This window comes from Zalophus californianus, chromosome 11 (genome assembly GCF_009762305.2).
Source record: "Zalophus californianus isolate mZalCal1 chromosome 11, mZalCal1.pri.v2, whole genome shotgun sequence".
NCBI classification, from domain to species: Eukaryota; Metazoa; Chordata; class Mammalia; order Carnivora; family Otariidae; genus Zalophus; species Zalophus californianus.
The window spans coordinates 56,074,051-56,101,767 of record NC_045605.1 but is presented as its reverse complement, the minus strand read 5'-3'; the positions used below and the strand labels follow the sequence as shown (position 1 = coordinate 56,101,767).

Here is a 27,717-nt window from a genome sequence, read left to right as displayed (position 1 = left end):
AGCTTTTAGTACTGGTCTAAGATCTTTATTCTGGTGAGATATGGAAGATGTGAGAAACAAAGACATTCATTATTATGTTGTGATTTTTATTCTCTTTCTCTCCCTAAATCATAGCCATTAAAAATAGATATATAATATCATTTATTTTAAAAGTTAATTAATATCTTACTTTTATATAATCTCCTTTTCTAAACAAAATACATTATTCTAGTTTCCCTGTACTTTATAAATTATCTTGGTTTTCTACTTTTAATCTAAAACTCAGAATATATACAGAGTTTGTGTACCTTTTACATATGCCAGCCAAAAAGTATTAATTAAATGTACTATATGAGGCTCTGGTGGATAAGAGGGTATAAGAGAAGATGTTCTGTATGAAAAATAGTCCATAAAATCTAATTATTCTGATGAATTCCTCACCATACCACCTTAACCGAAATAGAGGCTCAATAAATCTCTCTTCAGTTTCATTCATTATCATATCCATTTGAGACATTTGGCAAAGTTGCTAGTGTGACTTTACATTTGAGGAGTCCATAAATTACTGCCTTCTGGGGCTATGGCAGCACCATGGTAACATGGTACCCTTTTGTTATACTTTGGGTTTTTGCTGTTACTGCTTTTTTAAAAACTGGCAATATGAAGTTATTAATACCAATAAGTGGCAATTTTACAAATCTGCTAGCCCACAACACTTCTATTAGTCTTGCTACCAAAATCATTACCTTCCACTTCTGGCCTTCACTCTTAGTGTATTATCCCAGGTGCAGAAAGAGAAAGACAGTGGCAGCCTTTTAAATTTGCTCCTTGTATCAAAATTCTTTTACTGGGAGTAAAATACATTGTGTTAGACTCACTGTAGTTAATTCTATACCAACATTCTCTTCCTCCAAAATAACCACATGGTCAGGACTAATATCTGCATTTACTAACTGCACGAGTTTGGATTTAGCAAGAAGCAGAGGGTATTAAATGTACAAAGATTTATTGGAGGAGGGAGCAGAAGAAGGTGGAAAGAGCCTTCAGACTCAATGCAGACATATTTGTAGGAGGAGAAAGGGAAGAAAGGAGGACTGGGTAGAAGAGTCTTAGACTACAACTCGGTTCTAAGGAAGACTCATCCAGGTTGATGAGAAGTCAAGCCAGAGTTGACCATTGGAGGCGTCCCATATCTCACCCAAATGGAGCAGTCATTGGCTGGGAGCAGCCTGCAGGAGTGGGGGCACAAATGCAGTGAAGATCCAAACATACAGTAGTTGGAGCCATTAGCCAGTTATACTCCCTCTGCAGGAGATCTAAGGGGCACATTTCATGGCTTCTGTACTAGTTGCAAGACTTTAGATAAGATTAGCACCTCTCTGAACCTCAGTTGTGAATAGTAATACTGCCAATACAGGGTAATTGTGAAGGTTAAATAAAGTTATATATGTAAAAGCCTTGGAACATCATCGTCATCTTCATCATCATCATCATCATAATCATAAGTGTTAGTTTCCTTTATAGACCTCTTCTATAATAGCGGGTGATTGTTTTCTAACTTATTTTTCTTAGAAAAACATCATTTGAGTATAAATTGTGCCGAGGTTGTCTATACCAGGGCTGCTCAGTGTGGTCCATAGACCCACAGGCAGTCTGTAGTCCACAGAGCTGCTTGTTACCACTGTGCAGCAAGAAAAAGAACTTGTACCAAAGTCAGCTAGGTCAGTAAACACACTGCTTAGCTTAGATGCAGTTTTTTTTTTAATATGAAGACATTCTCAATTAAGGAAGGTAGTGCATTTATTTGTATTCTGGCACAAGCTCCTTATTTATTGTATACTGGCACTTTGAGCAGCATTGGGGTTTAGTAAAATATAAAAGCAAAACATATGGGGCTTTATCATATGTATTTCTGCTTGTCTTTTATAGAGGAAACCACTTTAAGCAGGACATTGGCAGTTCATGTTATTTATGTCAGTGGCAGCCAGTGGCACTTTTAACATTTGTCAGTTTCAGGGCCCATGATCAAATATCAAAGTAGGCAGCTTTGTCATTGTCATATTTCCAAGTCCTTTTCCCAACTCATTTATTAGCATATATTCGTTGAACTTCTGCTGCCTTCAGATACCATGTACCTGCTGATGCCCAGTGTTCTCACGCTGCTATGTCACAACCTTGTTGAACCCCCAAATTGTGAGGCCCCACCAAAATCCACTTCCCCTCACTTTTCCAGAGTGGTCAAAGTCCCATTCCCTCAGGAAGCAGATAGGTCACTAATTGAGAAGAAAGTAATCTGATTTAAATAAGTAATACAAAGGTGACTTTCTTCCTAGTTACATATTAATAATTTAAAATTTGAGCTTGTTGCTGGAACTGTGTAAGACATATTTTTGAACTGTGGATGCCCTAGCTTAATCCATGAGCTATAATGTTTCTTTAGTTCTTTTTACTATGTATTCCAGAAATACTTGTCATCACATCCATAAAGCTGCTGACCTCTACCCTAAAGGGCGTGTTGGATTTTCCCATAACCTTTTACTTTGTTTGGTAACCTTCTTCTGTGGAATATGGGGCAAGGAGATATGAATCCAGGGAGCCAGTCAAATGTGTTTGTTATATGTTTAAGGATTTAAAGTATTGCCTGTATATTGTTTCTAATTGCAGGTATCCTTTCGCATTTGAAACTAACTAGATGGAGATTCGTGTATTTTTTCCCTTTATATTCCCAGATCTTTGATAGCTTGTTAACATGATGTAGTAGATTAGGAATATGTAGTTTTGCTTTCATACTTTTAAAAACTAAAGTGCATGTTTCATAAAATTAAAGTGTCCCAAGAGTCAGTTAATATAAAGTAATATTTTTACCAAGGTCATAAATGATTTATGAAAAATCATATTTTCTCTTAACCATAACAGACTTAACAAAACCTAGGCAGACAATTTGCTAGTTTAGAAATGATCTGAACCTATTTTTCCCCAAAAACAAAAACCCATGAGATTGTGTATATATGGCAACAGGCATTATTTGATTGATCCCCAAGGTTGTGGCTCTAGCAGCAGCTATTTTAACATGCTTTGTTTTTATTATTGCACTGTTTAGTCATCCAAATTCTAGCCATTTCTGTTTATAGCAAGAAATAGCATCCCAGCCCAGGCAGCACAGCTAGTCATACCTTTTTATTGATGTAATTGGACTTATTTTGGTTCCTTTCCTAGTGCCGAACATTTTGTGAAGCCCTAACATAAATTATTGGCTTGTATAATCTTCTGTATCACCTTCACCCAGAGATTTGCTGCCTATGCAGTCCTTAATTTTCAAGTGTGAGAGATTTATTTTTCCTTAGTGAGTCTTAATGTTTCTGCATGCGTGCACACACATGGTTGTGAATGTGTGTGGGTACACAGAAATGCCAGTGAGAAAGTCAGACGTGTTCTTGGATAATTCTTGCATGAGATTCTAGAGAAAGCTTTAAGCTTACAGGTACTTGATGCCGTGCTCTTGAATTAACCTGATCTTGAGCATTATGGCAGTATTTTAAAATTTTGCTCCAGTTTTGCTTATTTTTTCTAGGAATTCTGACTAATCAGGACTCTGTACACTTTGTGTCCTCAGTGAATACTTATTGGCTTCATAACTGACCAATTGCTATTCAGTGAGCCAATGTAAATGGTTAAGATACTATTACAAACATTGTGTGTCAGGCAAGGCACTTCAGTCCTCTTTGCACCCTTTAAGATAGATGGGAGTATCCCCACTTTACAAATGAGGACTTCGAAACTCAGAAAAATTAAACAGTTTGCCTAAAGTCATACAGTTTATAAAGGGAGGGTCAGGATACTTTACCAAAATATTTGTGTGTGGGGGGGGGGTGGAGATCAGGGGAGGGGCAGAGGGAGAGGGAGAGAAAGAATCTCAAGCAGACTCCCCACTAAGCATGGAGACCAACACGGAGTTCTATCTCAGGACCCTGAGATCATGACCTGAGCCAAAATCAAGAGTCGGACATTTAACTGACTGAGCCACTCAGGTACTCCTATCAAAAGATTTTTATGTGCATTATTTTATTTGATCCTTATAATGATCCTTGAAGTGGACAGAATGTAAATTCTTTTCTATTCTCATTTTAGCACTAAAGAGATTTAGTAATTTAGCCATGGTCACTGCATTGGGCCGGGTTCAGTCTGATACTACCCTCTAAACCCTGATATTACTTGGCATTTATAGACGTTCATCTGCCAGTTATGGCATTGACCACAGCATTGTAATGCCCCTGTGGTTTCTCATTGGCTAATTTTTGTTAAGACATTCTTCATTGCCTCCGAAATAGAATCCCTGCTCAAGTACTTGGCATTCAAGTAAGCACTCTTACAGTGAAAAAACAATGGGGAAGGTGGGAGAAACCTTACAAAAATCTGTTCATGTCAACCCCCTACTTAAAACCTTTTAATACTTTTCAGGGGCAGTTGGGTGGCTCAGTCAGCTAAGGGTCCAACTCTTGATTTCAGCTCAGGTCATGGTCTCAGGGTTCTGAGACTGAGCCCTGTGTCAGGCTCCAAGCTGCGTGTGGAACCTACTTAAGCTTCTCTCTTTCCCTCTCCCTCTGCACCTCCCCACCACCTCATGTGTGTGCTCTCAAAACAAACAAACAAAAAAACAACTTTTAATAGTTTTCAGGAGGCTACCTTCCCACAACCCTTCTCCCTCAAAAAATAATAGCAACAACAAAACCTTAGCTTGGCAGAGGCTTTGCGTGTTCTTCTTCCTCCTTTTTAGCCTTACCTCCTGCTGTCACTTACCCCCAAACTCCTGCCACTGGCCCTTTGTGCCGGGAAAGCTAGACTACTACACTGATGTGAGACCCACCTTCTGCTTTTGCTTTTATATATACGCTTTTTGCCTGAAATCTCCCCCTCTCATCCATGTGCTAAACTCCTACTCGTTTTCCACTATCCAGAAGGGGGCCGTTCTCTTCCATGAAGCCTTTCTTTACCCTCCTGAACAAAGTTATCCTCCATCTTCTGATCTCCCTGCTGAAATTTTCTTTAAAAAGTCAATCGAGCATACCAGTATTCTTACATTTCCATTATTATTTAGTATGTGTGTCTCCTCTACTAGGTGAATAAACTCTTTAAGGGCCAGGGGCTGAAGCTTTCTCACCCCTTTATCCTGCCACAGTGCCTAGCACATCAAATGGGCCAAGGAAGGGTTTGTGCGTGGAAGATAGAGTCAATCAGTGGCTTTCCTACTTGGACTAAGGACTGAGAATTCAACACTGAAAGGAATAGCCTGCCATTTGAAAAGAGAAGGGGCAACACACATTTGTATCAGATGAAATTACTGTCTTCGCTTATATGTGTTTGGCTTTGTTATATGTCCAGAAAGATAATGCAGGGCTTTGAGAAGTGGAGGGAGGTTAAGGAAAAATTATGCCGTCAGTGAGCATTTTCCCCAAAACATACGCCTGTGGTAGTAAGTTGTTAATAAGATATTGGGTGCCATTTTCTTTTCTGTTAGTCAAAACCATACAAAAGTTTGTTTTTATTCTTTGTCCTGTGTACTCAGTGGATCCTTCCAGTCTCAAAATTCAAGTCATGAAGTGCTGGAAAATTTCCTTGAATTATTTCATTGATGATTTCTTCTTTATTTTCTCTTATCTCTCTTTTGGGACTACTGTTATTTAGTATTAGATTTCCCATACTTATCTTCTCATGTTCTTATCTCTTCTCATGTTTTCCATCTCTGTCTTTTTGTTCTACCTCCTGAGAGATTCCTTTAACTCTGCATCTTGCCCTTGTGTTTTCATTTTTCATATTCTGCTTTTTTTTTAAGATTTTATGTATTTATTTAACAGAGAGAGAGTGAGAAAGCATAAGCAGAAGGAGCAGCAGAGGGAGAGGGAGAAGCAGGCTCCCCGCTGAGCAGGGATCCCAGTGCAGGGCTTGATCCCAGGACCCCAGAATCATGATCTGAGCTGAAGGCAGATGCTTAACTGACTGAGCCACTCAGGCGCCCCTATATTTTAAATTTCTAAGAACTCCTTTTCTCTGAGTAGCATCCTGTTATTTTATGTGTGTGGTGTTTTCTCTTACCAGAGCGTAGTAATGATTTAAAATTTTTTTATTCTTATTTTTGGTTTTGGTTTGATTTTGATATATTATTTTCATGAGAGGCTTTTCTTGGAAGTCTGGTACTACTTGATTGCACATTGATTTTTGAGAAGAGAAGATTGGAAAACATAGGAAGCTTTTAGCGTGTGGATAGAGGTTGTTAACTTTGGAGTTCACTGTAGGGTAATTTGTGCTCTTTTCATTGGGGAATACGTAACGTCATTTTACCTAAGTCTTCCCTCGTGGGCTTGCCGAGAGTCTTGCAGTTATCCAGCTGTAAAGTATAAGCCTGTCAAGTATTGGCCTGTATTCTGGAAGCTGAGTGGGGGGAAGATGACTGGCGGTCTCAGCTTTTAATACGCATATGTTCACTTAATTACCTTGCATTCAACACAGTGCCTTGGTCTTTAATTGTGCTAATATTTCCCTTTCCAAAGAATAAAATTCGAGTTTATTTGTTAGTGTGTAAGAGTGGTTATCACCCGGCTCTGTGGAGTTGGGAGAGGATCTGGAGATACAATTGTCCTATAGATTTTCAACCAGTCTTCCTTTTCTTTCTTTTTTTTTTAATTGAGATATAACTGGCATACAACAGTATATTAATTTCAGGTGTACAGCATAGTGATCCAGTATTTGTATACACTGCAAGATGATCACCCAGTCTTCTGTTCTTAACCCCAGTTTTGCTGCTGCCACTTCAAGAAGTACATGGGGTCGCCAGTTTCTGAGCCTTATGGGGGTTACTGAAGTATAGTAATCCCTTCTCATTTTCCTTCTCCTGGCTTACAACTCAGCTTTTTAAAGTCTGCTCCGTTATTTACCACTTGTTTATCCTCTTTTCAGTTTCCAAAATTTTGTTGTTATTATATCCTCCCTTATTGTCTTTCTTGTATTTATACGTAAGTACGATACATAGAGGTAACAACAGTCTTCTCATTAGAAACAATGGAAGGATAAAGATAGAAAATCTCATTCCTGGCATGTTATTGGAGTTTCAGGAGTAAATATATCTGTTCAGTTTGCCAATTTAACCCACAAGTCCCCCAAAATAAGTTTTTAAATGAAGAGACTAGGTTTTTTAAAGGTATGAGAAAAACAGTGAATGTTAAAATATTTTCTTTATTTTAACCAAATTCAGTCTGATTTTATTGCATTTCCAACAGTAAAAGAGTGAGATCTGAGTACAACCAGTGAATGTCCCAAAGCCACAACCAGGCTTTGCCGAATATTTGTCTTTTCCTGGTCAAGAATTAAAGTCCACAGAGACAGTATTTAGAGATCAGAGACACCTCCTCTAATTTCCAACATTTTTCCATAGTAGTCCTAAGAGGTAGGAATATCTTTTTAGATATTCTTAAAACTAATTGACAAGGAGTGTATTTACCTTCTGAGACATTTCATACATTTAGATCGTTTGTGAAGGAAGCAAGGGAAATGGAAGGTTAGTTCTGACTCTGTAATGTTTATCCATAATATACATGCTATAAAGAAGATAAACAATATTTTGGGAGCAGCATTATTTGATATTCATGGGCTTTAAATTAGGTAGATCCAGAGGTTTTTTTTGTTTTAATGGTTGTATTACCTTTAGGAATTACTTATCCTCTGAACCTGTATTTTCATCTGTGAAACAAAGATAATAATACTTTGAGGGTTAATAAACTTTAAACACCATAAAGTATTGAAGAACCTGGCAAAGAGCTTAGCACAGGGAGGCTGATCATTAAGTGATACCCATTATCCTTCTTACTGAGTCAACCAGGGAAAGCGTTTCGGTGGTAGACCTGAAGAGAGGGTAAGGTTCTAATAGAAAAGGCAGAGAGATGGAAAGGACTAGGTTAGACCTTCCAGACTGAAGGAATAGCATTACAAAAGCATAGCTATGCAAAGAACCAAAGTCTGAGGCTTATTTAGGAATAGGCACAGAATTCTAGGTGTTTGGATTATGGAACATGTGAAATGATAAGGCATAATGTGACGGAGGCTGAAAGGTTTTGACACAGGTAGGGCACCTTAGTAGAACAAAAGCTGGTGTTCTCATATACTGCATTGCTTAGTAGACAGACAAAACAAAGAACCGCTGGGGAGACCAGGATCCCTTCTCTGTTAAAGCAACTTAATACGACTCTTTAACAACTTGATCTGACAGAGGTCGAAATTATAATGAGAGTTATTGGTAAACCTGAAACATGTTTGTTATATATATAGTTATTGTAGACAAGTCAAAAACATAAGTAAAGATTATGTCCAAGCGAAGAAGATACCTATCTTTGTATCTGAAAGGCTTTCTATCTGAAAGGAAGGAATAAAATTAAACTTTGCTGATGGAGTAAATTAATACAAAAAGATAGAAATCAGAAAGGGGACATTTCTAGTTCATGTGAAAAATCATGATTTTTAACAGAACTGTCCAACATTGGAATGAAAAACTTGGGGAGGAATTAAGTATCTAAATGATATGAGAGGCTAAATGATTGTCAAGGATGCTACAGAACTACAGATCTGTTTTGAGAAAAGGTGAAACCAAGTGCCTTCTAAGGTTACACTCTACTGCATATGATTCTGTGCCTAACCAGGGCTCTTGCTGTCATCGAGATGTACACCTTGCTTCAGGCCTTGCCCAGAACAACGGCCTATTCCACAAACAAGGACACTGAGGATTGTTACAAATACCTTGAGGCAGTCCCTTCTTTGAGTCACAGCAGTTTCAGCTGCTTCGTAGACCTCCAGCAGCTTTCACTAGAACAGGCTCCTCTTGGTGCCTTACCCAGGAACTTCTCCACAAAGGCTGTTGAACACAATCATCCAGGTGATGCTGTTCCATGGATCTGAAGGGCATCCTCACTGAACAGGAGCCTCCAGACACCTCAGAACAGGGCTTGCCAGCCCCTTGCAAGCCCCTAGCAGCCATAGATCTCTTTCCTTCTCTTTATCTTAACCGAAACCTAAAGCCCCTTCTACTGGAGCCTTGTTTTCTGAGACTCAGCAACAGCGAGGTGGTGAAGGTCGAGGGGAGGGATGGATAGTTTGTCCATTTCTCCAGACCATGACTTTTCCCTCCTTGTGTAAAACCATTATGTCTCACACCAAGTCACGGTCATCTGACATGCTAGTTACTTCTTTGGAAGTAATAAGTACGGTCAGAATTAAGAACCTTGCTAAAGGCCTTCCTTTCTAGGCTGCTATTCCTGTAGTAACCCTGCATTGCTGTAGTCTCATCCCTGTTCTTCCAATGCCAAACTGCTTGCTATTCTCCATGTTCACTTTTGCTTCTGGGCTTTTCCACATGCAGTTTCCTCTGTTTGAAATATTGTTTCCCCGCCCTTTCACCTGGTAAAACCCAACTGGTACTATGTTAACCAGATAGGTTACCACTTCCTTTCCAAATGTCCCTGCCTCCCCTGAACGTAGTTAGGTCTCCCTCCTCTAATTTTCTCTGATGTGATGCTTATTATTCTTTAATTATGTTTCTGATTGTTTTCCATTATATTATGACTATTCTTTAAAAGATTTATTTATGTGAGAGAGAGGGCATGAGCCAGGGAGGGGCAGAGGGAAAGGGAGAGAATCCTCAAGCAGACTCCCTGCTGAACATGGAGCCTGATGCAGGGCTTGATCCTAATATCCCAAGATCATGACTGAGCCTGAAGGAAGAGTCAGACTTTTAACTGAGCCACCCAGGCACCCCTTATTAAGATTACTTTAAAAGGAGAAACTGCCTTTTCTTTATTTTGTGACTTCAGCCCATGGCCCTAGCACATAGAAAACATTCAGTATCTATTGACTGAATGAATACATGATTTCAGCTGCTTGTCTTTTTTGTACCTGTATAAGACCAAAGGTAGAACAGAAAGGAATAGACTTGGTATTGTTACTATAGCTAGTTTATTTCTAGCTCAAATTCTGTTTGAAACATATATATACATACATATATACATATGTACATACACACATACACATACACACACACACACACACACTCTGATGAACTTAGGTTCAGAATGTAAGCCTGCCCTTTACCTCTTACGGTTTTATGCCTTCTACCTGATAACCCTAGCACTATCATCCCACTTTTGTTTTTCTGTCAATTTTCCAATCCCCTTACTTCAATCTACTCTCATCCACAGAATTTTGCCATTTCTTATCTTTAAAATGCTATGGATATATTGTTTACTTTGGATGTTTTCTTTCTGGTGAGTCTTGTTTTTTGAGGCTTTAACATGTCACATTTAAAATGTGTCTGATTCAGTTGAGACCAAAAATAGCATACAGCCTTAACTAAAGGAAGTTAGAAAGAAAAACTAGTAATGAATGAAGTAGAAAAATGAGGTACAGCATTAATGGTTTAGTGTAAAAACAGTAATGTTCTTAAGAATAGCTGTTGAGGAAAAAGGACAAGAACTAATAATTGTAAGGTACTTGTGGCTCACAGAGTGTGTTGAGAGTTTTACATACATTGTTTTATTTAATCCATACAATAACCCCACGAAGCAGCTGTTGTGATGGGCATCCCATGTAGATGAGGAACCAGAGGCTCAGAGGGTTTGAGTGACTTGCTTGAGTTCACACACGTACTCCAACCCGTGACTCTCACTTTTTAACTCCTTCTCCTACGCCAGTCCGTATATTTTAAATTAGTCTTTTATTTGATTATTTTTGATGTAAGAATTTTGGAAGTTAACTAGGAAGTTAATATGAAAGTAGCAGTTTGAAGATAGAAGATCATGTTAAGAACCTTGGCATAGTCCTTGGAACAGCTAATTGATTTGATGGGGTGGTTTTGTGTCATAACTTGTTCAAAGATTAATAGTGCCAGAGACTAATATTTAAATAGCAAATGGAGCTCTCATTTAGCAAATCTCTTGATGGAAATTTTAACATAGTCTAAAATTTGTGCTGATTTTTTTTGTACCCCCAATAAAGTTGTCCAAAATTGTTCATACCTGTTTTGATGGTTAACACATTATAGAAACTTTATTTTCAGTGCACTTGTCAAAGAAAAAATTAGCATTCCTGCTCTATTATGAGAAATTAAATAAAATAGTTCCTTGGCAAGTCTGTTCCTCAGCCACCCCCCCACCCCACTTACCCCCCACCCTTGCAACCATGTACATTCATCTAGCGCACTTCCCTGCCTCTGAGCTTTGCTTAGGTTCTTTCTTCCCATTCCACAGGCTTTCATCCTACCCTACTATTTACTCTCCAGCTCGGCTCAGCCCACTTTCTGTCAGATTATGGCTTAGGTCCCAACACGTCAAGAAAGCTTTTCCCACAGAGATTTCTTTATAAATCAAATGAGCAAATATGAATTTCACCCCTGCAATTTGTAACTCAGTGCTCCAAAAAAAAAAAAAAAAATTATTAGTTAACCATGCACCTGGCATAATGTTAGGTGCTGGGCATTTAATGATAAATAAAATAGATCTCCACTATTAAAGAGTTTATGGTCTTGTAGATATTATGTAGGATCTGTGGGAGTAAATGATTTAATCTCTGTGTATCTCAGTTTCTTCATCTATAATATGAAGATGATGATAGTAGTTGCTTTGGTAGGGTTCTTACAATGATTGAATGAGTTAATATTTATAAAGTTCCTAAGGTAGGGCCTAGCAAATAGAAAATGCTGTAGAAGTGTTTTTATTTACCAAAACAATATTGAACATTGCAGTCACTTTATCTAGTTCTAAAAAATCCTATTGGTATTTTTACTGGTAGCATAATAAACTTATAGATTAGTTTATAGTGAAATGTCATCTTGGGGCGCCTGGGTGGCTCAGTCGTTAAGTGTCTGCCTTTGGCTCAGGTCATGATCCCGGGGTCCTGGGATTGAGCCCTGCATCGGGCTCCCTCCTCGGCAGGAAGCCTGCTTCTCTCTCTCCCATCTCCCTGCTTGTATTCCCTCTCTTACTGTGTCTCTCTCTGTCAAATAAATAAATAAAATCTTTAAAAAAAAGTCATCTTTATACTAACATCTTCCTATCCAAGAACAAGGTGAGTTTACATTTATTAAAATATCTTTTGCGTCTCTTAATAGAATGTAATAGTTTTCCTCATATAGATCTTGCCATTTTGGTTATGTTTATTTCTAGATATTTTTTCTTTGTTACTATTTAAAATGGCACCATATAATTTTTTAATTCATTGTTATTTATATGAAGGAAGACTACTGATTTTTGTTTTTAAATTTTCTACTGAATTATCTTATAGTTTGTGATGAGTTTTCAGTTGGTTTGCTTGGATTTTCTTAATATATAATCATATCATCTCTAAAAAATGATCATTTTGCCTTTTTTCCCCCAATTTTTATATCTCTTAACTCTTTCTCTTACCTAATTTGTGCTGTGATGGTAGTGAACATGCTTGTGTTATTTATATTGTGACTCTTGATTTGTGACTACTATACTTGAAAAAGATTGTTATATACAATGTGTTTTGTTTTCCCAGCTTGATAAATAAGGTCACTTACTGCTGTGCTTTGCTTTAAATAGCCAGAGATTTTGTCCTGTTCTGAACTAGTCATTCGTGTGTTTTTAGTTATTCAGTCTGTCTTCTATAAACTTGAACATCCAAATTTGGCTCTTAGCCTGACAGGATCTTGTGGAGAATATTTTAGAGAATCAGTATCTCTGGAGAACAAAAACTCAGACTCCCCAAAATAGATAAAGTCGGAGATGATTCTTCAGTGTCTCTAACCCTTTCCCCTGAGCACTTAAATTAGCCATCAGAGAAGTATGTCCCAGCATGTGTTTAATGTTCAAAATATTATTTGCTAACTAAAAACCTCTGTGCCCGTGTATAGAGCTGTCCCCATTGTGCTGACACATAATAGATACACAAAAATGTTACCTGTCCATCAAGGAACTAACTGCTCAGGCCACATTATCCCCATGAATTCACTTCAGGTATCTTCAGGTAAAAGGTAGAAGGAATCTTTTTCACCATTATTAGTTTTCTATTGCTTCATAACAAATCACCACAAATTTAGCAGCTTACACAGCATGCATTTATATGTCACAGTTCTGTAGGTCAGAAGTCTGGTGGACTCCTCTGGTTTCTCTGCTCAGGGTCTCAGAAAGCCAAAATCAAGGTGTTGGTCAGGCTGGGCTCTTATCTGGAGGTTCTTGGGAATAATCTGCTTCCAAGCTCATTTAAATTGTTGGCAGAACGCAGTTCCTTGCAGCTGTGGGTCTGAAGTGATGTTTACTTGCTGGATTTCAGCCAGGGGCCAACCTTTGCTCCTGGAGGACTCCTGCACCCCTTCTCACATGACCCCTCTGTCGTCAGACCAGTAATGTCCCATCAAGCCCTTCTCACAGTTCAGATCCTTCAGAACTTTCTCTTCCGTTGCCAGCCGAAGAAAACTCTCTGCTTTTAAAGGGCTCGTGTGATTAGATTATGCCCATCCAGATAATCTTCCTTTGCCATAAACATGAAATAATCAGGGGAGTAACACCAGGGCATAAAGGTCAGGGGGGCCATCTTAAAATTCTGACCACTATCCCACCCTTCAAACTCTCATAGAAGGTTATACTTTCCTTCTGGGTTCATTTTATAAATCTTTTTTTTATTTATTTATTTGAGAGAGAAGGAGAGATAGAGAGCACGAGAGGGAAGAGTGTCAGAGGGAGAAGCAGACTCCTTGCTGAGCAGGGAGCCCAATGTGGGACTCGATCCTGGGACTCCAGGATCATGACCTTGAGCCGAAGGCAGTCGCTTAACCAACTGAGCCACCCAGGTGCCCTGGCTTCATTTTAAAAGGTAACCTCCTTCAGGATAGCATTCCCGGCTGAGTCATTCTGTGATACCCTATCATACTTTGCATACCTTGCCTGTAGTAGACATTCAGTACATACCTAACGAATTGTTTTTCATTAAATGAATTGTGAGATCAAAAAGATGAATAATATTACCAGACCAAACTGTAAGAGTATCTGTCCAGTTGGAGGAGCAGTGTACACTTGACAGTTCATTGCCATTTTTGTCTTCTTTTCCTTTTTCTTTTTTTGAAACTACATTTATTTATGATCAACCAGGGAGACTAAAATAGTGGACACATGGGCTTTAGACTCCAGTGCAGACTTCTGAGGTCAGAAGAATTCCACGAAAAAAGTTGAAAGGCATGAAGTAGTAGATAATATAGCAAAATTAATATTTTAAAGGAAAAAATCATTAATGAGAGAAAGGAGCATTGTAGAAAACTGTTCCATTTAGGGCACCTCGTTACCAGAATCTTTAAGGGAAACTGGAGGGAGTTCAGAGACATCAAGAATGATGAAGAGGCTGTAGGGATTAATTTACAAGCAAAGATTTTAAAAGACTAAATACTTACAACTTAGCTGAATGACAGCTGAGTAGAGATGTAGCTATTGTCAAATGTCTGGTATCAAGAGAAGGAATGTGTTTCTCTGAAGAGTTGAGAGTCTCTTTCCAAGTATTGGAATTAAATGGGGAATGAGAAAACAATCTTTTCTAACCAACTTATAAGCAGCATTTAGACTGTGTATTGGGATGTAAAGTATCCATTAAATTCAAATCCCAGCTCCTCGGCTTGCTTACCTATGAAATTTCAGGTAACTCCTTTAACCTTTTAAACTTTGTCATGTGTAGAGTGAGAATTATAGCACTGATGTCATGGGGTTATTATGAAGATTAAATGAAATGACATAAGTAAACAGTCAAGTTCCATGTCTGGCACAGATTGCAGGTGGAAAAGAACAGTAGATGCTATTGACATTGCCATTATTGTCATCACTGTTGAGTGGTTAAGAGTTCAAAGTGCTAGGGTCAGACAAACTTGGGGTACCAGCTCAAGCTCTACCACTTATGAACCCTAAGCCTTAGTATATTCAATTGTAAGAGAGTAATAGTGAGGACTGAATGAAATAATGTAATGTGAAATGCTTAGCACAATGCCTAGTACATAACTAATCACTCAGTAAATATATTAGCAGCTCTAGCATTATTTTCATTATCAGTAACACGGTCATTATTCCACCATGTAACCTGGCCAAAGGCTTAGCATATATTCAGTTTCCAAATTTCCCCCCATTTACAAACAATGCCATATACATATCTCCATTTCTATCATTATCACACACCCCTCATATACACACACTGTTCAGTAATTATTTGTTGAATTGAATTAAGTAACTTCTACTAGTGATCCTGTCAGGTATTTGTAGTCACTGTGCATTGCTGGGGAGATGTCAGATTGGGCTTTTCTATTTCTTACGTAATCAAATTTATGACAGCTGATTTAAGGGTATTTTTCGTTCCAGTAAAACTGGTAACTTGGATTTACCTAAATTTCTGTGAGCGAATTCCTGCATTCATAAGAGCATTTTCATTTTTGACTTTTACATACATAAGAACTCCCTGTGACTAACCTTATTACAAATAGGATCGTGGTGCTGTTGTAAACAGAATCTACTCTAGCTAGGTTAAGTAGAAATAGTATTAACTAGAAGTTATTGGTTAGAAGGTATTAAGATTAATCAGAGGGTATTAATCAGATATATCAGGTATTCATCAGAAGTAGCTTACAGAAACTACACGGGGGCCAGAAGAAGAGACACAGATGGCAAAAAAAGCATATGAAAAAATGCTCAATGGTATTAGTAGGATTTGGGAAATGCAGATTAAACATATAGTGAGATACTCCTACACACTTATTAGAATGGCTAAAATTTTTAAAACTGGCAGTATCAAGTCCTGATGATGATGATGTAGAGCAACTGAAACACTCATATGTGGCTGGTGGGAATGCAAAATTGTATAGCTACTTTGGATAACAGTTTGGTATTTTAAAAATACAGTTAAGCATATATCTACCATTCACTCCAGAAATTCCACTCCTAAGTATTGGTCTAAGAGGAATAAAAATACAAGTCCAAACAAAAACCTGTGCCCACATGTTTATTGCACCTTAATTCATAATAGCCTAAACATGAAACAACCGAAATGTTCATCGACTGGCATACAGATAAACAATTGGTGGTATATCCATACAATGGAATACCACCAGCAATAAAAAGGATCCACATACAACATGGATAAATCTCAAAAACATAAATGAAGGAAGACAAGCACAATAGGCTACATATTCCTTTTATAAGAGATTCCTTTATAAGACATTCTAGAAAACAGTTTCTGCCTTATTAGACTGTGATCTTCTTGGTCTGATATAGCTCTTTGCACCAAGATTGCATCAAAGTCAATGAACTGGAAGCAGAAATGCTGAGTTTGAACTGTTTAGGGAACCAAGGTATAGCTGCCAAGGGAATCAGGAATCTAGTTTGGGTCAAAGGTCAATACAGGGTAGTTTGGGGTAAATCGGGATGCACAGGACTATTAACATGAGGGCAGGAGGCTGGATCCAACAGCATGAATGTCTGCTTCAGTGGATCCTCTACAAGTTTGTCTTCTCACATAGCCTTTAGCTTCCAGAGAACATAACCTTTCTTTGATGATCATTAATTAAAGCTGATTGCAGTTGCTATCAAGGGTATGATCTGCCTGCCTTTGACAGATGTCCAGTTCTGCCTAGCTTGTCCATTTGCAGTGTGCTTTACTGACCCTCTTTAGCAACTCCTAAGAATTGGCAGCGACAGAGACCACACTTACAGATCAGGTTGACCCCGGAGTTTCGTCAATGTGTAATAGTGCTTCTGGCTATTTTCTGGCAAACATAACTTTCTGAAGCAAAGGACTGTCTTAATTGAAGTATTTTTAATGTGACAGCTTTTATAATGATAAGTTTGGCTCAAATAAAATCTGTGCTTCATAAATACAACATGTTAATATAAAGAAAAGAGCCTGTTGTTAGAACTCAGCAAACTTAGATTCTGCTCCCTAGACTCAACTCGTTCAACCTTAGATAGGTTGCATAGCCTTGCACTTACCATACAGAGTCACTGAAGCAGGTGGGCCGATGCTCTCAAAGGTGCCATTCAGCTCTAATATGAATCCCATGACTCTAAGAGTAGTTGATAGTATAATTGGGAGGAGGAATAGAAGAAACGTTTCCATTTCTTAGACTTGAATTTTGAAAGGCTTTTCTGAGGTCTGAGGTCAGCTGTGTCCAGTGTTTACATTAAAACATAACCTATTTTGAAAAAGAACTGGCATGGTTTGTAGATGGGGATGGAAAACTACTTAGGTTGTGCTTGCAACCAGAGGCCCATAATCAGGTTTTTATACTTTTCCTTAGAGGTATATATTGCAATGACTCACTGTAAGAAATGATATTATTGCTCATATTAAATATTCTTTAAGTAGCTTTTCCATTATCTTTGAAAGAGTTGTAGTTTCTTCTAAGAAAACAGGTTTTATTTTTGACATGGTGGTACCCTTTTTTTAAAGCTCTTAATGTAGTTTTTCTTCATGTCAGTGAAACCTTAGCATTTAAAAATGAATTGAAATATTGGTAACTAGTCCAATAGAGATTTTTGACTATGTAAGCCAAAACTCCAGAGTTAAGTCTCTGATGCATATGTACATTTTTAATTTCTTATTTTTTCAGTTCCTATAGTCCAGTTCTCTTTGTAGTCAAATTCATTGTAATCCCATCACGGGAGTGTTGATCTTTTAGTAACCTTTATTGAAGCATTGTATTAATCCACATTCCCTCACAGTAACAGACGGTTTGTATCAAACGTATCATGCAGCTCAGCTCAAGTCCCATATGGAACTAATAAGCCACGCAGTAAGTGGCCTTGTGTAGATGAATATAGTTTGGAAGGGTGTGTGTGTGAGTGTGTGTGTGTGCACGCACACGTGTGTGTGTCTGTTGTCTAAACTGAATTTCTCCTGCCAAAACCTAAATGACAAAATGATTCCTGAACCCTAGAGCTTTTCCTGGTCTGGAAAAATTGTGTGTTTACTAAAAAATAAAAATAAAATTGAGCACTTTGATATTAAATTAGGTCTCTTAGCTCAATAAGCAGATGCTCACTGAGTACAAGAACTCAGCATTTGTTTCTTAGAGGTACAATCACACTTTATTTTAAAATATGATCTACAGAGCTGCAAATGTTCTTACCTAGTCAGTGGAGCACCATTTATCAAGCTATAGGAACTAGTTAATTTAAACTACAAAGGCTCTAAAGTCATAGATGATCAGTCTAATTTGGTGAAACACACAGTGAATGTATAGTGATTTGGGATGAAACCAGCGTGTAGCTTCGGAAAAATAGTGTATTTTTATACAAGAAGATGGTGTGGGAGAAGAAAATAGAGAAAGATACTTAATGGAATTGACATGGTTATAATTGTCTGTTGAGGTCTAAATGTATTCTTTGCCCTAGTTTTATTTCCTTATACTTGTTCCAGTAACTATAAAGCCAGGTCTTCCTGGTTATTTTAGTATAGGGATTTTCTTTTGCTAATAGACAATAGCATTTGTTCATTTTTCCAGGGAAACCACTGAACATTGCTTCTTCCCACTCTCCCATCTAATTTATCATGTATATGTAGTTTTCACCTACTAGCCTACTCTAGAGTTGCACAAAAGCTTAATTGCTCCCATGGAGTTCTAAACCAATCAAAGTAAAGCTGAAATTCAAGCTAATTGAAACCAAAATTCCACTTAAAAACTGCTTAGACTTTTTGGGTGGTGGTGCAGTAGGAAGTTGTTACAAAAGGTGTTTATTTCAGAGACTAATTTGAGGCAGTTAGACAGACCCAAAGCAATATTTTATTTGCCTGGGTTTCTTGGCATCTGCCGTCTCTAATCAGAAGTGAGAGCAGAAGGAGCTCTTTAGGGAAGTGTGGTAGGGATAGTAGTTGGTGAGGGCAGGTTTGGATGGAATGTGAAATAAGATTTTTTAGAGGAAAGAGTACTTAGTTCTTTTAACCTGCCCTTCAGAGCTGTTTCTGGAGTCGTTTTCCTCGTTCAGTCTCCTGCTTAAAACCCTGTAGTAGATTCTCACTGCTGACAAGGAAGTTAAAGTCTGAACTCCTGAGCTTAGTGACTCTAGGCCTTCAACAGTTTTAATGACTGCTCTCTAAACGTCAGGGCTCAGGAGTTTCCATTCTCTATAAATATCCTAACCGAACTCTTAGAACAATCTTATGAGACAAATAGTGCTGGTCGTGTTCTATAGACAAGGCACAGATTGGTTATGTGACTTGTTCAAGATTAACATACATTACGTGGTGAGAACAAACTGTGAGTCCAGACCTGTCATTCCAGAGACAGAGCTGATTTACAGTGCCTACCCTAGTGGACACTAAATAAATACTTGTTGGATAAAAGAACAGAATGTGTAGGAACTTAGTAAATGTACTTCTTTCTCCCTTTGCCCTGTCCTTGTCTTTTCCTCCTCAGCCTAACTCCTGTTTCTTCCTGTTTCTACTAATACATCACCAGAGTAACTTGTTCAAAAATTACTTAATAAAAATCTAGATTTGTTTCTTTCCTGAAGTATTTACATTTTAATAGTGGCTCAGCTCTACCTGACATAGTATAGCATATAAGACTGAACCTGGGTGGCTCAGTGGGTTAAGCACCCGACTCTTGATTTCAGCTCAGGTCATGATCTCAGGGACGTGGAATCAAGCCCCGTGTTGGGCTCTGTGCTCAGCACAGAGTCTGCTTGTCCCTCTCCCTCTCCTCTCTGTCTCTCTCGCTCTCTCTCAAATAAATAAATAGATAGATAGATAGATAGATAAACAAAAACTTTAAAATAAGAAAAGATTGAAGCCCGTCCTATCCCTTCCATTTTATGCATTTCCCCTCAGGTGTCCAGAAAGGTACCTTCTGTAGACTCTAACATCAAACCTACCCCTCAAGTGAATACATAAATATTTGACACCCTCTTAGCCAAGTTTGACTTCTGACACCATCAGAAATGGGACTGACTGGGCTGATGTTCTTTCCTTGCTCACATTGTGAACATGCACTATGCAAACCATGTTTTTATATTAAAATCCTTAGATGCATGGTGCAAACCTGTAATTTTAGAGCATTTAAAATGGACTCACAGAACTTTGAAAGGCTCCTAGAGATCTTGTAGTTCAGGAGTGTTTTACCTGTAAGATGGGATGCCTACCTGGGCTCTGATTCTACTCCACCACTTCCTACAGTTAGAGTGGTTCTCTATTTGTTTTACACTTGGGGCTATAAATAATATTTCATTTGAACAAAGGATTCCAGGGCTACAAAAAGAAGTTTGAAAATTCTTTGGCCAGCCCTCGTTCCTGATCATACAGCAGAGCTTTGTCCCCCAGATCTTCTGACTGTCCACGTCACATATCAGTCTTTCCATTTCCCTGTGCAATTGTTTTAAAGATACTGACATGTATTATGTTCATTGCTGCACCTTTGGAGTGCTTGCAGTCAGAAGCTTAGTAAATTAGTAAGAATTAGCACTTAAAAAAGTGAACAATATACTTAAGATTTCTTCCCTTTGAGTTGAACTCTTTTTTTTTCCCTTTTCTGATTCTCATTTTAATTAATTAAGTGATAAGCCATCATTGAGCTCCAGATTTATGCCCAGTCCAGTGGCAGATGTTATGATAATGATAATGTATAGAGTATATATGTATTATAATGGTAATAAGTATAGTTTATTGAGCACTTACTATGTACCAGATATTGTTTGGGGTACTCTATACACTTTATCATATTTAAACTTTACAACAACAGCTCTGCAAGACAGACAACATTCCCCATTTTACAGGTGAAGAAGCAAACTCCTCAGAGAAGCAAAAGGACTTATCCAAAGTCAAACAACTAGTAAGTGACAGCACTGTTATTCACATCCAGATCTTCTCCATCAAAGCTCATAGCAGTGTGTCATGATGCTTCTTATTCTCTCCCATACAGCATTGATTTAACTTATTAATTAACAAATATTTATCAAGTACCTACTGAATTAGTTAAGGCTTTCCAAAGACAGTACATACAAACATGGTGTAGGAAGGGATTTGGGGAGAGAGGTAAAATACTCCCTTATCTTGGAGTAGTCAGAGAGAGCTAATGGAACTTGTGATGGGCTCTTTGAGAGTGGATAGAATATGGCTAGATGGACAATGCGTAGAGAGAGACTTATAGACAGAAAATAGAGCTCTATTGAGTACTCTGTAAAAGGTATAAGGAAGGTTGTTAGCCACTATTGAAACGCTGTAATGTATATAGGGGACTGCATGATAAACAAATATACTCCTTTATGTCAGCTCCCTAATGAAATGATACTAATAAAGATAAAACAATTTAAACTTGCAAACTCATGAGGATGAAAGAACAGAAGAGACAAGAGTGAGTGATAGTCAACAAAATTTTAGAAGAATACAAACAAATAAATGAGTGATAAACTGAGTTGACAGAATGGAGAAAAACAAAACCTAAAGCCTTCAAGTAGCAATGCAATTCAAGCCATAGGACTCCAGAAGGATTTAGGATTTGGAGGTATCAAGTATCTCATAGAGTGTAGGGTAAGGAATAGGTCAAAAAACCAGGAGGATTGGTTGAAAGTCTAGAGAAAGAGAAGATTCTCAGTTCACTTCACCCACCCTGCATATGGTCAAACAATTATCCTTGCACACACCCTACTGGGGGAATGGAGGTTGACTTTCTGAAAAAAATTGAACAGAAGAACCTCTGAACTCTGAACTGCCTTGTATATTGGGGTAAGAAGTAAGATACCTTACTGAAAACAAGGGGAGTCAGTGAAGTCCAACATACGAACATTGAATTCCCCCAACCACTTTTTCCTGCTTTAAGTCTCAGAGTGGTATCCAGATTACACTCCTAGACAAAAGGTTGGGGGAATCCCTCTGGAGAAGTATAGTCCCTGCAATGAAAACTGCTGGGATCTCAGTGTGCCCCACAGAAGGGGCTAGGCTTCCGTCCACTCAGTCTACAGTGAAACTCCCCAGTGCGCAAGCAGCTGCCAGTGCATAGACTCTCCCTTCAGCTTTTTAAAGTCTCATTTGTAATGCCTCTAATGTTTCTTTAAGTCTAGAAGAGGAGGGAGAAGAACAGAAAAAGAAACCCAGAGGTAACAGGAAAGGGAGAAGGAAGAGATGACAAAACAAGGCTGCTGTTGCTAACAACAACAACAACAACAATAATAATAAATGATCAGAATTCGGGGATAAGCATTTTCATATTGAAAGGACTCACAAAGTGCCCAGCACAATGAATGAAAAAAGACCCAAACAGAGGCTTAGCACTGTGAAATTTTAGAACACTGGGGTTTTAAAGAATAGAATCCTACAAGCTTCCAGAAAGAATCAGCTCATATACAAAAGATCAGGAATTAGAATGTTATCAGGTTTCTCAGTTGCCATGTACAAAGTTAAATGACAGTGAAACAATATTTTAGAAATTCCAAAGGGGAATTATTTTAGCCTTGAATTCTTTACCCAGGCAAACTGTCATTCAAGTCTGAGAACAGAATAAAGCTATATTTAAATATTCAAGGTGTCAAAAAAGATACCTCCCATGCTCTCCTTTCCCGGAAAGCTATTATAGGATATGTGCCACCAAGGTGAGGCATTAAATCCAGAAAGTCATGAGATCTGAGAAACAACAGCTTTGATACAGAAGAGAAGTAAGTGATTTCCAGGGTGACAGAGAAGGAAAGTTCTGAGAATGGAACAGAGAGGGGTGCTTCCAAGGGGGAAGTGGATGTTGTAGGTTATAGGGTGTATTTAATCAGAATAAGAAGGATTTTAAGGTTTTGTTCTAGTTTGGGAAGGATCTGGTGATAGGTACCTAAGTACACAAGTAATACTCTCATCAAGATAGGTACTAAACGCATAGAAAAAATGACAATTATCACTTCAGGAGAAACAAACAAAAAAGTATAGGGGTGGCTGGGTGGCACAGTCAGTTGAGCCTCCAACTCTTGGTTTCAACTCAGTTGGTGATCTCAGGGTGGTGAGATCGAGCCCCAAGTTGGGCTCTGCACTGAGCATGGAGCCTGCTTAAGATTCTGTCTCTCCCTCTGCCCCTCCTCTCCCCAGCCCCCGCTGTCTCTCTCTCAAATAAATAAACCTAAAAAAAAAAAAAAAGTTCAGAAAAGGAATAGTATATTACATGGCTTGGCAGTGCACAGTATTTCTGCAGGTGTAATAAGGTGAGCGCTAAATACTGATCTAACAAAAATGTGATATTGAATATCTTGAGGATAAAGAGAAGTTTATCTAGGAGGGTAGTTAAATCCTCATATTCTTTAACAAAAAGTCAGTAGATGATGTATGAGTGAGGGGATAAAATGTGTAAGAGAAGAGTAATATAAAAGCTGAATTTTCATTTTTTGTAATAGGAATGCAATAGATATCTAAAACTGGGAAGAATAGGAAAGAATAGGAAAATGAATACAAGCATATTACTTAGAAATATGAAGGTAAAGAAGAAACAGCTAAAAGTAGTTGCTACTGAAGAGCAAAGAATTTGTTTTTTCATTATAAGCCTATAGCAATTTAGGCTTATTAAATAGTACATGTACTTTATTTTTAAAATGTAATATATATGTATTATGTGTGAATTTTTTTGGTTTTATATGTTAAAAATCAAAAGGGTGACATGGTAGAAAAAATTTGGAGTTGTTTTTAAGAAATTCTAAAAAATTCTGAGATCAAGCCCTGCATTGGGCTCCTGCTCAGTGGGAAGCCTGCTTCTCTTTCTGCCCCTCCCCCTGCTTATATTCCCTCTCTCACTATCTCTCTCTGTGTCAAATAAATAAATAAAATCTTAAAAAAAGAAATTCTAAAAAATTCAAAAAATTTCAAAAATTCAAAATTTAAAAATTAAAAAAAAAGAAAGAAAAGAAATTCTAGCCTTATAAATTCAAAAACACTAGAAACAACTGGTGTTGGTGAGGATGTGGAGAAAAAGGACCCTTATGCACTGTTGGTGAGAATGTAAACTGGGTGCAACCACTATGGAAAACAGTATGGAGTTTCCTCAAAAAATTAAAAATAGAAATACCATATTATCCAGTAATTCCATTCCTGGGTATTTATTCCAAAGAAAACAAAAATAGTAACTTGAAAGGATATATGCACCCCATGTTTATTTGTTTATTGAAACATTATTTACAATAGCCTTACAATAGCCAAGATATGAAAGCAGCTCAAGTGTCCATCCATAGACGAATGGATAAAGAAGATGTGATATATATAAATATTGCATGTATATATACATGCAGTGGAATATAAGAAGATGTGACACACACACACACACAGACACACACACACACACACACACACACACACACACAAATGGGATATTACCCAGCCATAAAAAGGAATGAAATCTTGTCATTTGCAACAACATGCATAGACCTAGAGGATATAATGCTAAGTGAAATAAGTCAGTAAGAGAAAGATACCATATGACTTCCCTCATATGTGGAATTTAAGAAACAAAACAAAGAAAAAAAGAGACCAAAAACAGACTCTGAGATACAGAGAACAAACCAATGGTTCCCAGAGGGGAGGTGGGAGGGGAAATGGGTAAAACAGGCGATGGGGACTAAGAGTACACTTATTGTGATGAGCACTGAGTGATGTGCAAAATTGTTGAATCATTATACATGATGAATGTTGAATCTATGTTAATTATACTTGGATTTAAAAAATAAATAAAAATTTAAAAATATTCCAGCCTTGGCTTTGTCCCTTGTCAGTTCTGTGACATTGGGCAGGACACTTGCCTTACTGAGCCTTTGTTTCTTCATTTATGAAAGGAAGGAGGTTGGAAAAATGATCTCCAGGATCTCTTTAAGCTATAATATCATATGATTCTATGATAAAAATGATAATGCTATATAGCAAATGAAGAGTTAAGACCTGGGTAGAGGCTTGAAATTCCCATATTTTCCTTTTTTGGTTGAAATCAGACTTGAAGAAAATTTTTCATTGTGGTCTCTGAAAAGAATTCAACACCTACCTTCCATTGTGGAGCCTGGGGCAGGCAATTGACTATGTACTGGCTCAGGGACACATAGCTTAGTGTTATTTCAGTATGGGTTAGGGTTTTTTTTATATATATTTAATATTTTTCAGTATGAATCACAGGTGAAATTTCCATGCCATGTGTAAACAATTTCACTTTTTTATTGAAACAATGAATTCAGGAATGTCATATTGGGATATCAGCCATTTTACTTTTATCAATGTATGGAAAAAATGCTTTTATAGTAATATAAGAAATGATGTCATTTAATATGGAGTAGATCTTATAATTCAAGGTCAGCAAATCTCAGGAGGTGATTTAGGTCACCAAGCTAGCTTTGGAAAGGGAAAAGAATATTTTCCCTTTGTCTTCTCAAGTATTTCAACCAGTTTTCCTCTCAGACTTTGGGGTAGATGGTGGAATAGCATGGTTGTGAGAATGAGGCTCTAGCTAATAATATCTTTGTTATTGAAACATGCGGCCCTGGAGAATTTATTTCCTCTTTCTGGGCTTCAGTTTCCCCACCTGCAAAAGGAAAGAATTACCTTAAATAATATTCAAAATACATTTTAGCTTTAACATTCTGGGTTTCCTGCTTCTTACTTTATGTGTGTATTCAGACCATTCAAGAGATCTGATTAGGCTTGGGGGTTTTCCTTTAAAAGTTCAGGGTAGTAAGAGTAAACTCTTTCGACTCTTAACCTCAGGAAACAAACTGAGGGTTGCTAGAGTGGAGGGGGGTTGGGAGGGATGTGGTGGCTGGGTGATGGACATTGGGGAGGGTATGTGCTATAGTGAGCACTGTGAATTGTGTAAGACTGATGAATCTCAGACCTGTACCCCTGAAACAAATAATACATTATATGTTAATTAAAAAAAAAGAATAAACTCTTTCTCTGTTAAGTGTCACTCACACTTAAGTAAAAAAAAAATCAGTTGAGTACTAGATACAAACAAAAGAAAACTTTGATATTTTTTGTTCATAGTGGTTTTATTTTTTAAGAGAGGAAAATATTTAGAAGTTTGATTTTGTCAAACTTTAAATTTAGGTGCTGGAAAAGTAAAACTTCACGAGTGATTATCCTTCATGTTTGTACACCAGTACACAGTGTACAGAGTACTTTTTCATATATGTCATTTGAAAAATACATTTTTGCTGTACCTTTACTGTGTAGTTGATGTTCTGTGTGTAAGAGAGAGAGCATGTGTATGAATATGCACATATATTTACCTCGGATCTCTGTCATGACCAGTTAAGGAAGCAAATGGTATTCAGAGACAGAGTGGGAGAAGGCAAGAAACAGACGGATGAAAACCATTTAGTGAGTTACTCAAGGTCCATAGAAGGACCTAGGGTTAGAAAGTCAGCTCAAGCAGAAATAAGTAGAACTAAGACCAGATCCATCCACAGGTCATAGTGTTCTCATGCCAGCTCTACAACTTTATGTACTAGTTCTGGACAAAAGGGAAAGTTAGGAATCCAAAAGAAAAACAGAGCACAGCGTCCTCAAAAGTGGCTTGCAGTTTGTTTGTTTAATAAGCATTAACTGAGTGCTAGCACTGTCAGACACTGTTGGAGATTAGAGATGAACACAACATGACCCTTAACCTTGGTTGTTATACAAAGGGAAAGGGTCAGTGAAAGATGGGCTGAATGTGCCCAGAGTATGTAATGCCAGCCATTCAGTATCTAAAAATACTGAGGGGCGCCTGGGTGGCTCAGTCAGTTAAGCATTTGCCTTTAGCTCAGGTTATGATCCCAGGGTCCTGGGATTGAGCCCTGCGTTAGGCTTCCTGCTTCATGGGGAGCCTGCTTCTCCCTCTCCTCCCTGCTCATGCTCTCTATCTCCGTCTCTGTCTCTCTCTCTCTCTCTCAAATAAGTAAACAAAATCTTTTTTAAAACATAAATAAAATAAAACAAAATATTGGTTTTACTGTATATGTCCCTGGAGTTGATGTTAGCAAACCCTACGGGGCTCTTTGAAATATGCTGATTCCATAGTTGATCATGCATTGTCTTCTCCAGCTTTAGGAGACAGGGGAGCAGGAGACAAAGAGACTACCTTTATTTTTTTTTTTAAGATTTTATTTATTTGAGAGGGAGCACCCACAAGAGCTGGCGGGGCACGGCAGGGAGAGGTTGGAGAGGAGAAGCAGGCTTCCCGCTGAGCAGGGAACCTGATGTGGGGCTTGATCCCAGGACCCTGGGATCATGACCTGAGCCAAAGGCAGATACTTAACCGACTGAGCCACCCAAGCACCCCAAGAGGCTACCTTTAAATACTATCCCAAAAGTGTGGTCAGTGATATTGGAATCATATATTTACATTTCCTCTTTTAGAGTTCAAAAGAAGAAAGAAAAATTTAGTGAATGGACCACGTTTGAGAAACATTGCCTAGTATCTGCCAGAATTTCTTTTAATTCTATTTTTCCACCTTTGCAGCTAAGATATCAACATGGACTAGGGACTCCAGACTTGAGGCAAACCCTCCCTAACCTGAAAAACTTCATGGAACATGGACTAATGGTCAGGTGGTGAGTACTTTTATCTCTGACACCCAGAAACTGGGATGTGGATAATAATCCTGGGAAGACTTTCCTGGTTTCCAGGTTGCTCCTCACCTGCTTTCTATGTTTCCTTCTTTATTAAGATACTTGAAGAAAGGGAAAGGCAGCCATTGTACATGTGTGGGTCTAAGCCCCAGTCCTGCTAAGCAGGGT

At 38.0% G+C, this 27,717-nt stretch overlaps 1 protein-coding gene across 2 annotated transcripts in view; it reads left to right on the top strand.

The window, feature by feature from the left end:
- Nucleotides 1-27,717, top strand: part of UVRAG (UV radiation resistance associated) — a 329,246-nt gene that overhangs the window by 275,351 nt on the left and 26,178 nt on the right. For both annotated transcript variants that reach the window (XM_027579444.1, XM_027579443.1), the window contains one exon: nt 27,440-27,531. In XM_027579444.1, the coding sequence (XP_027435245.1) occupies nt 27,440-27,531 (92 nt within the window). The remainder of the gene's footprint in view (nt 1-27,439; nt 27,532-27,717) is intronic.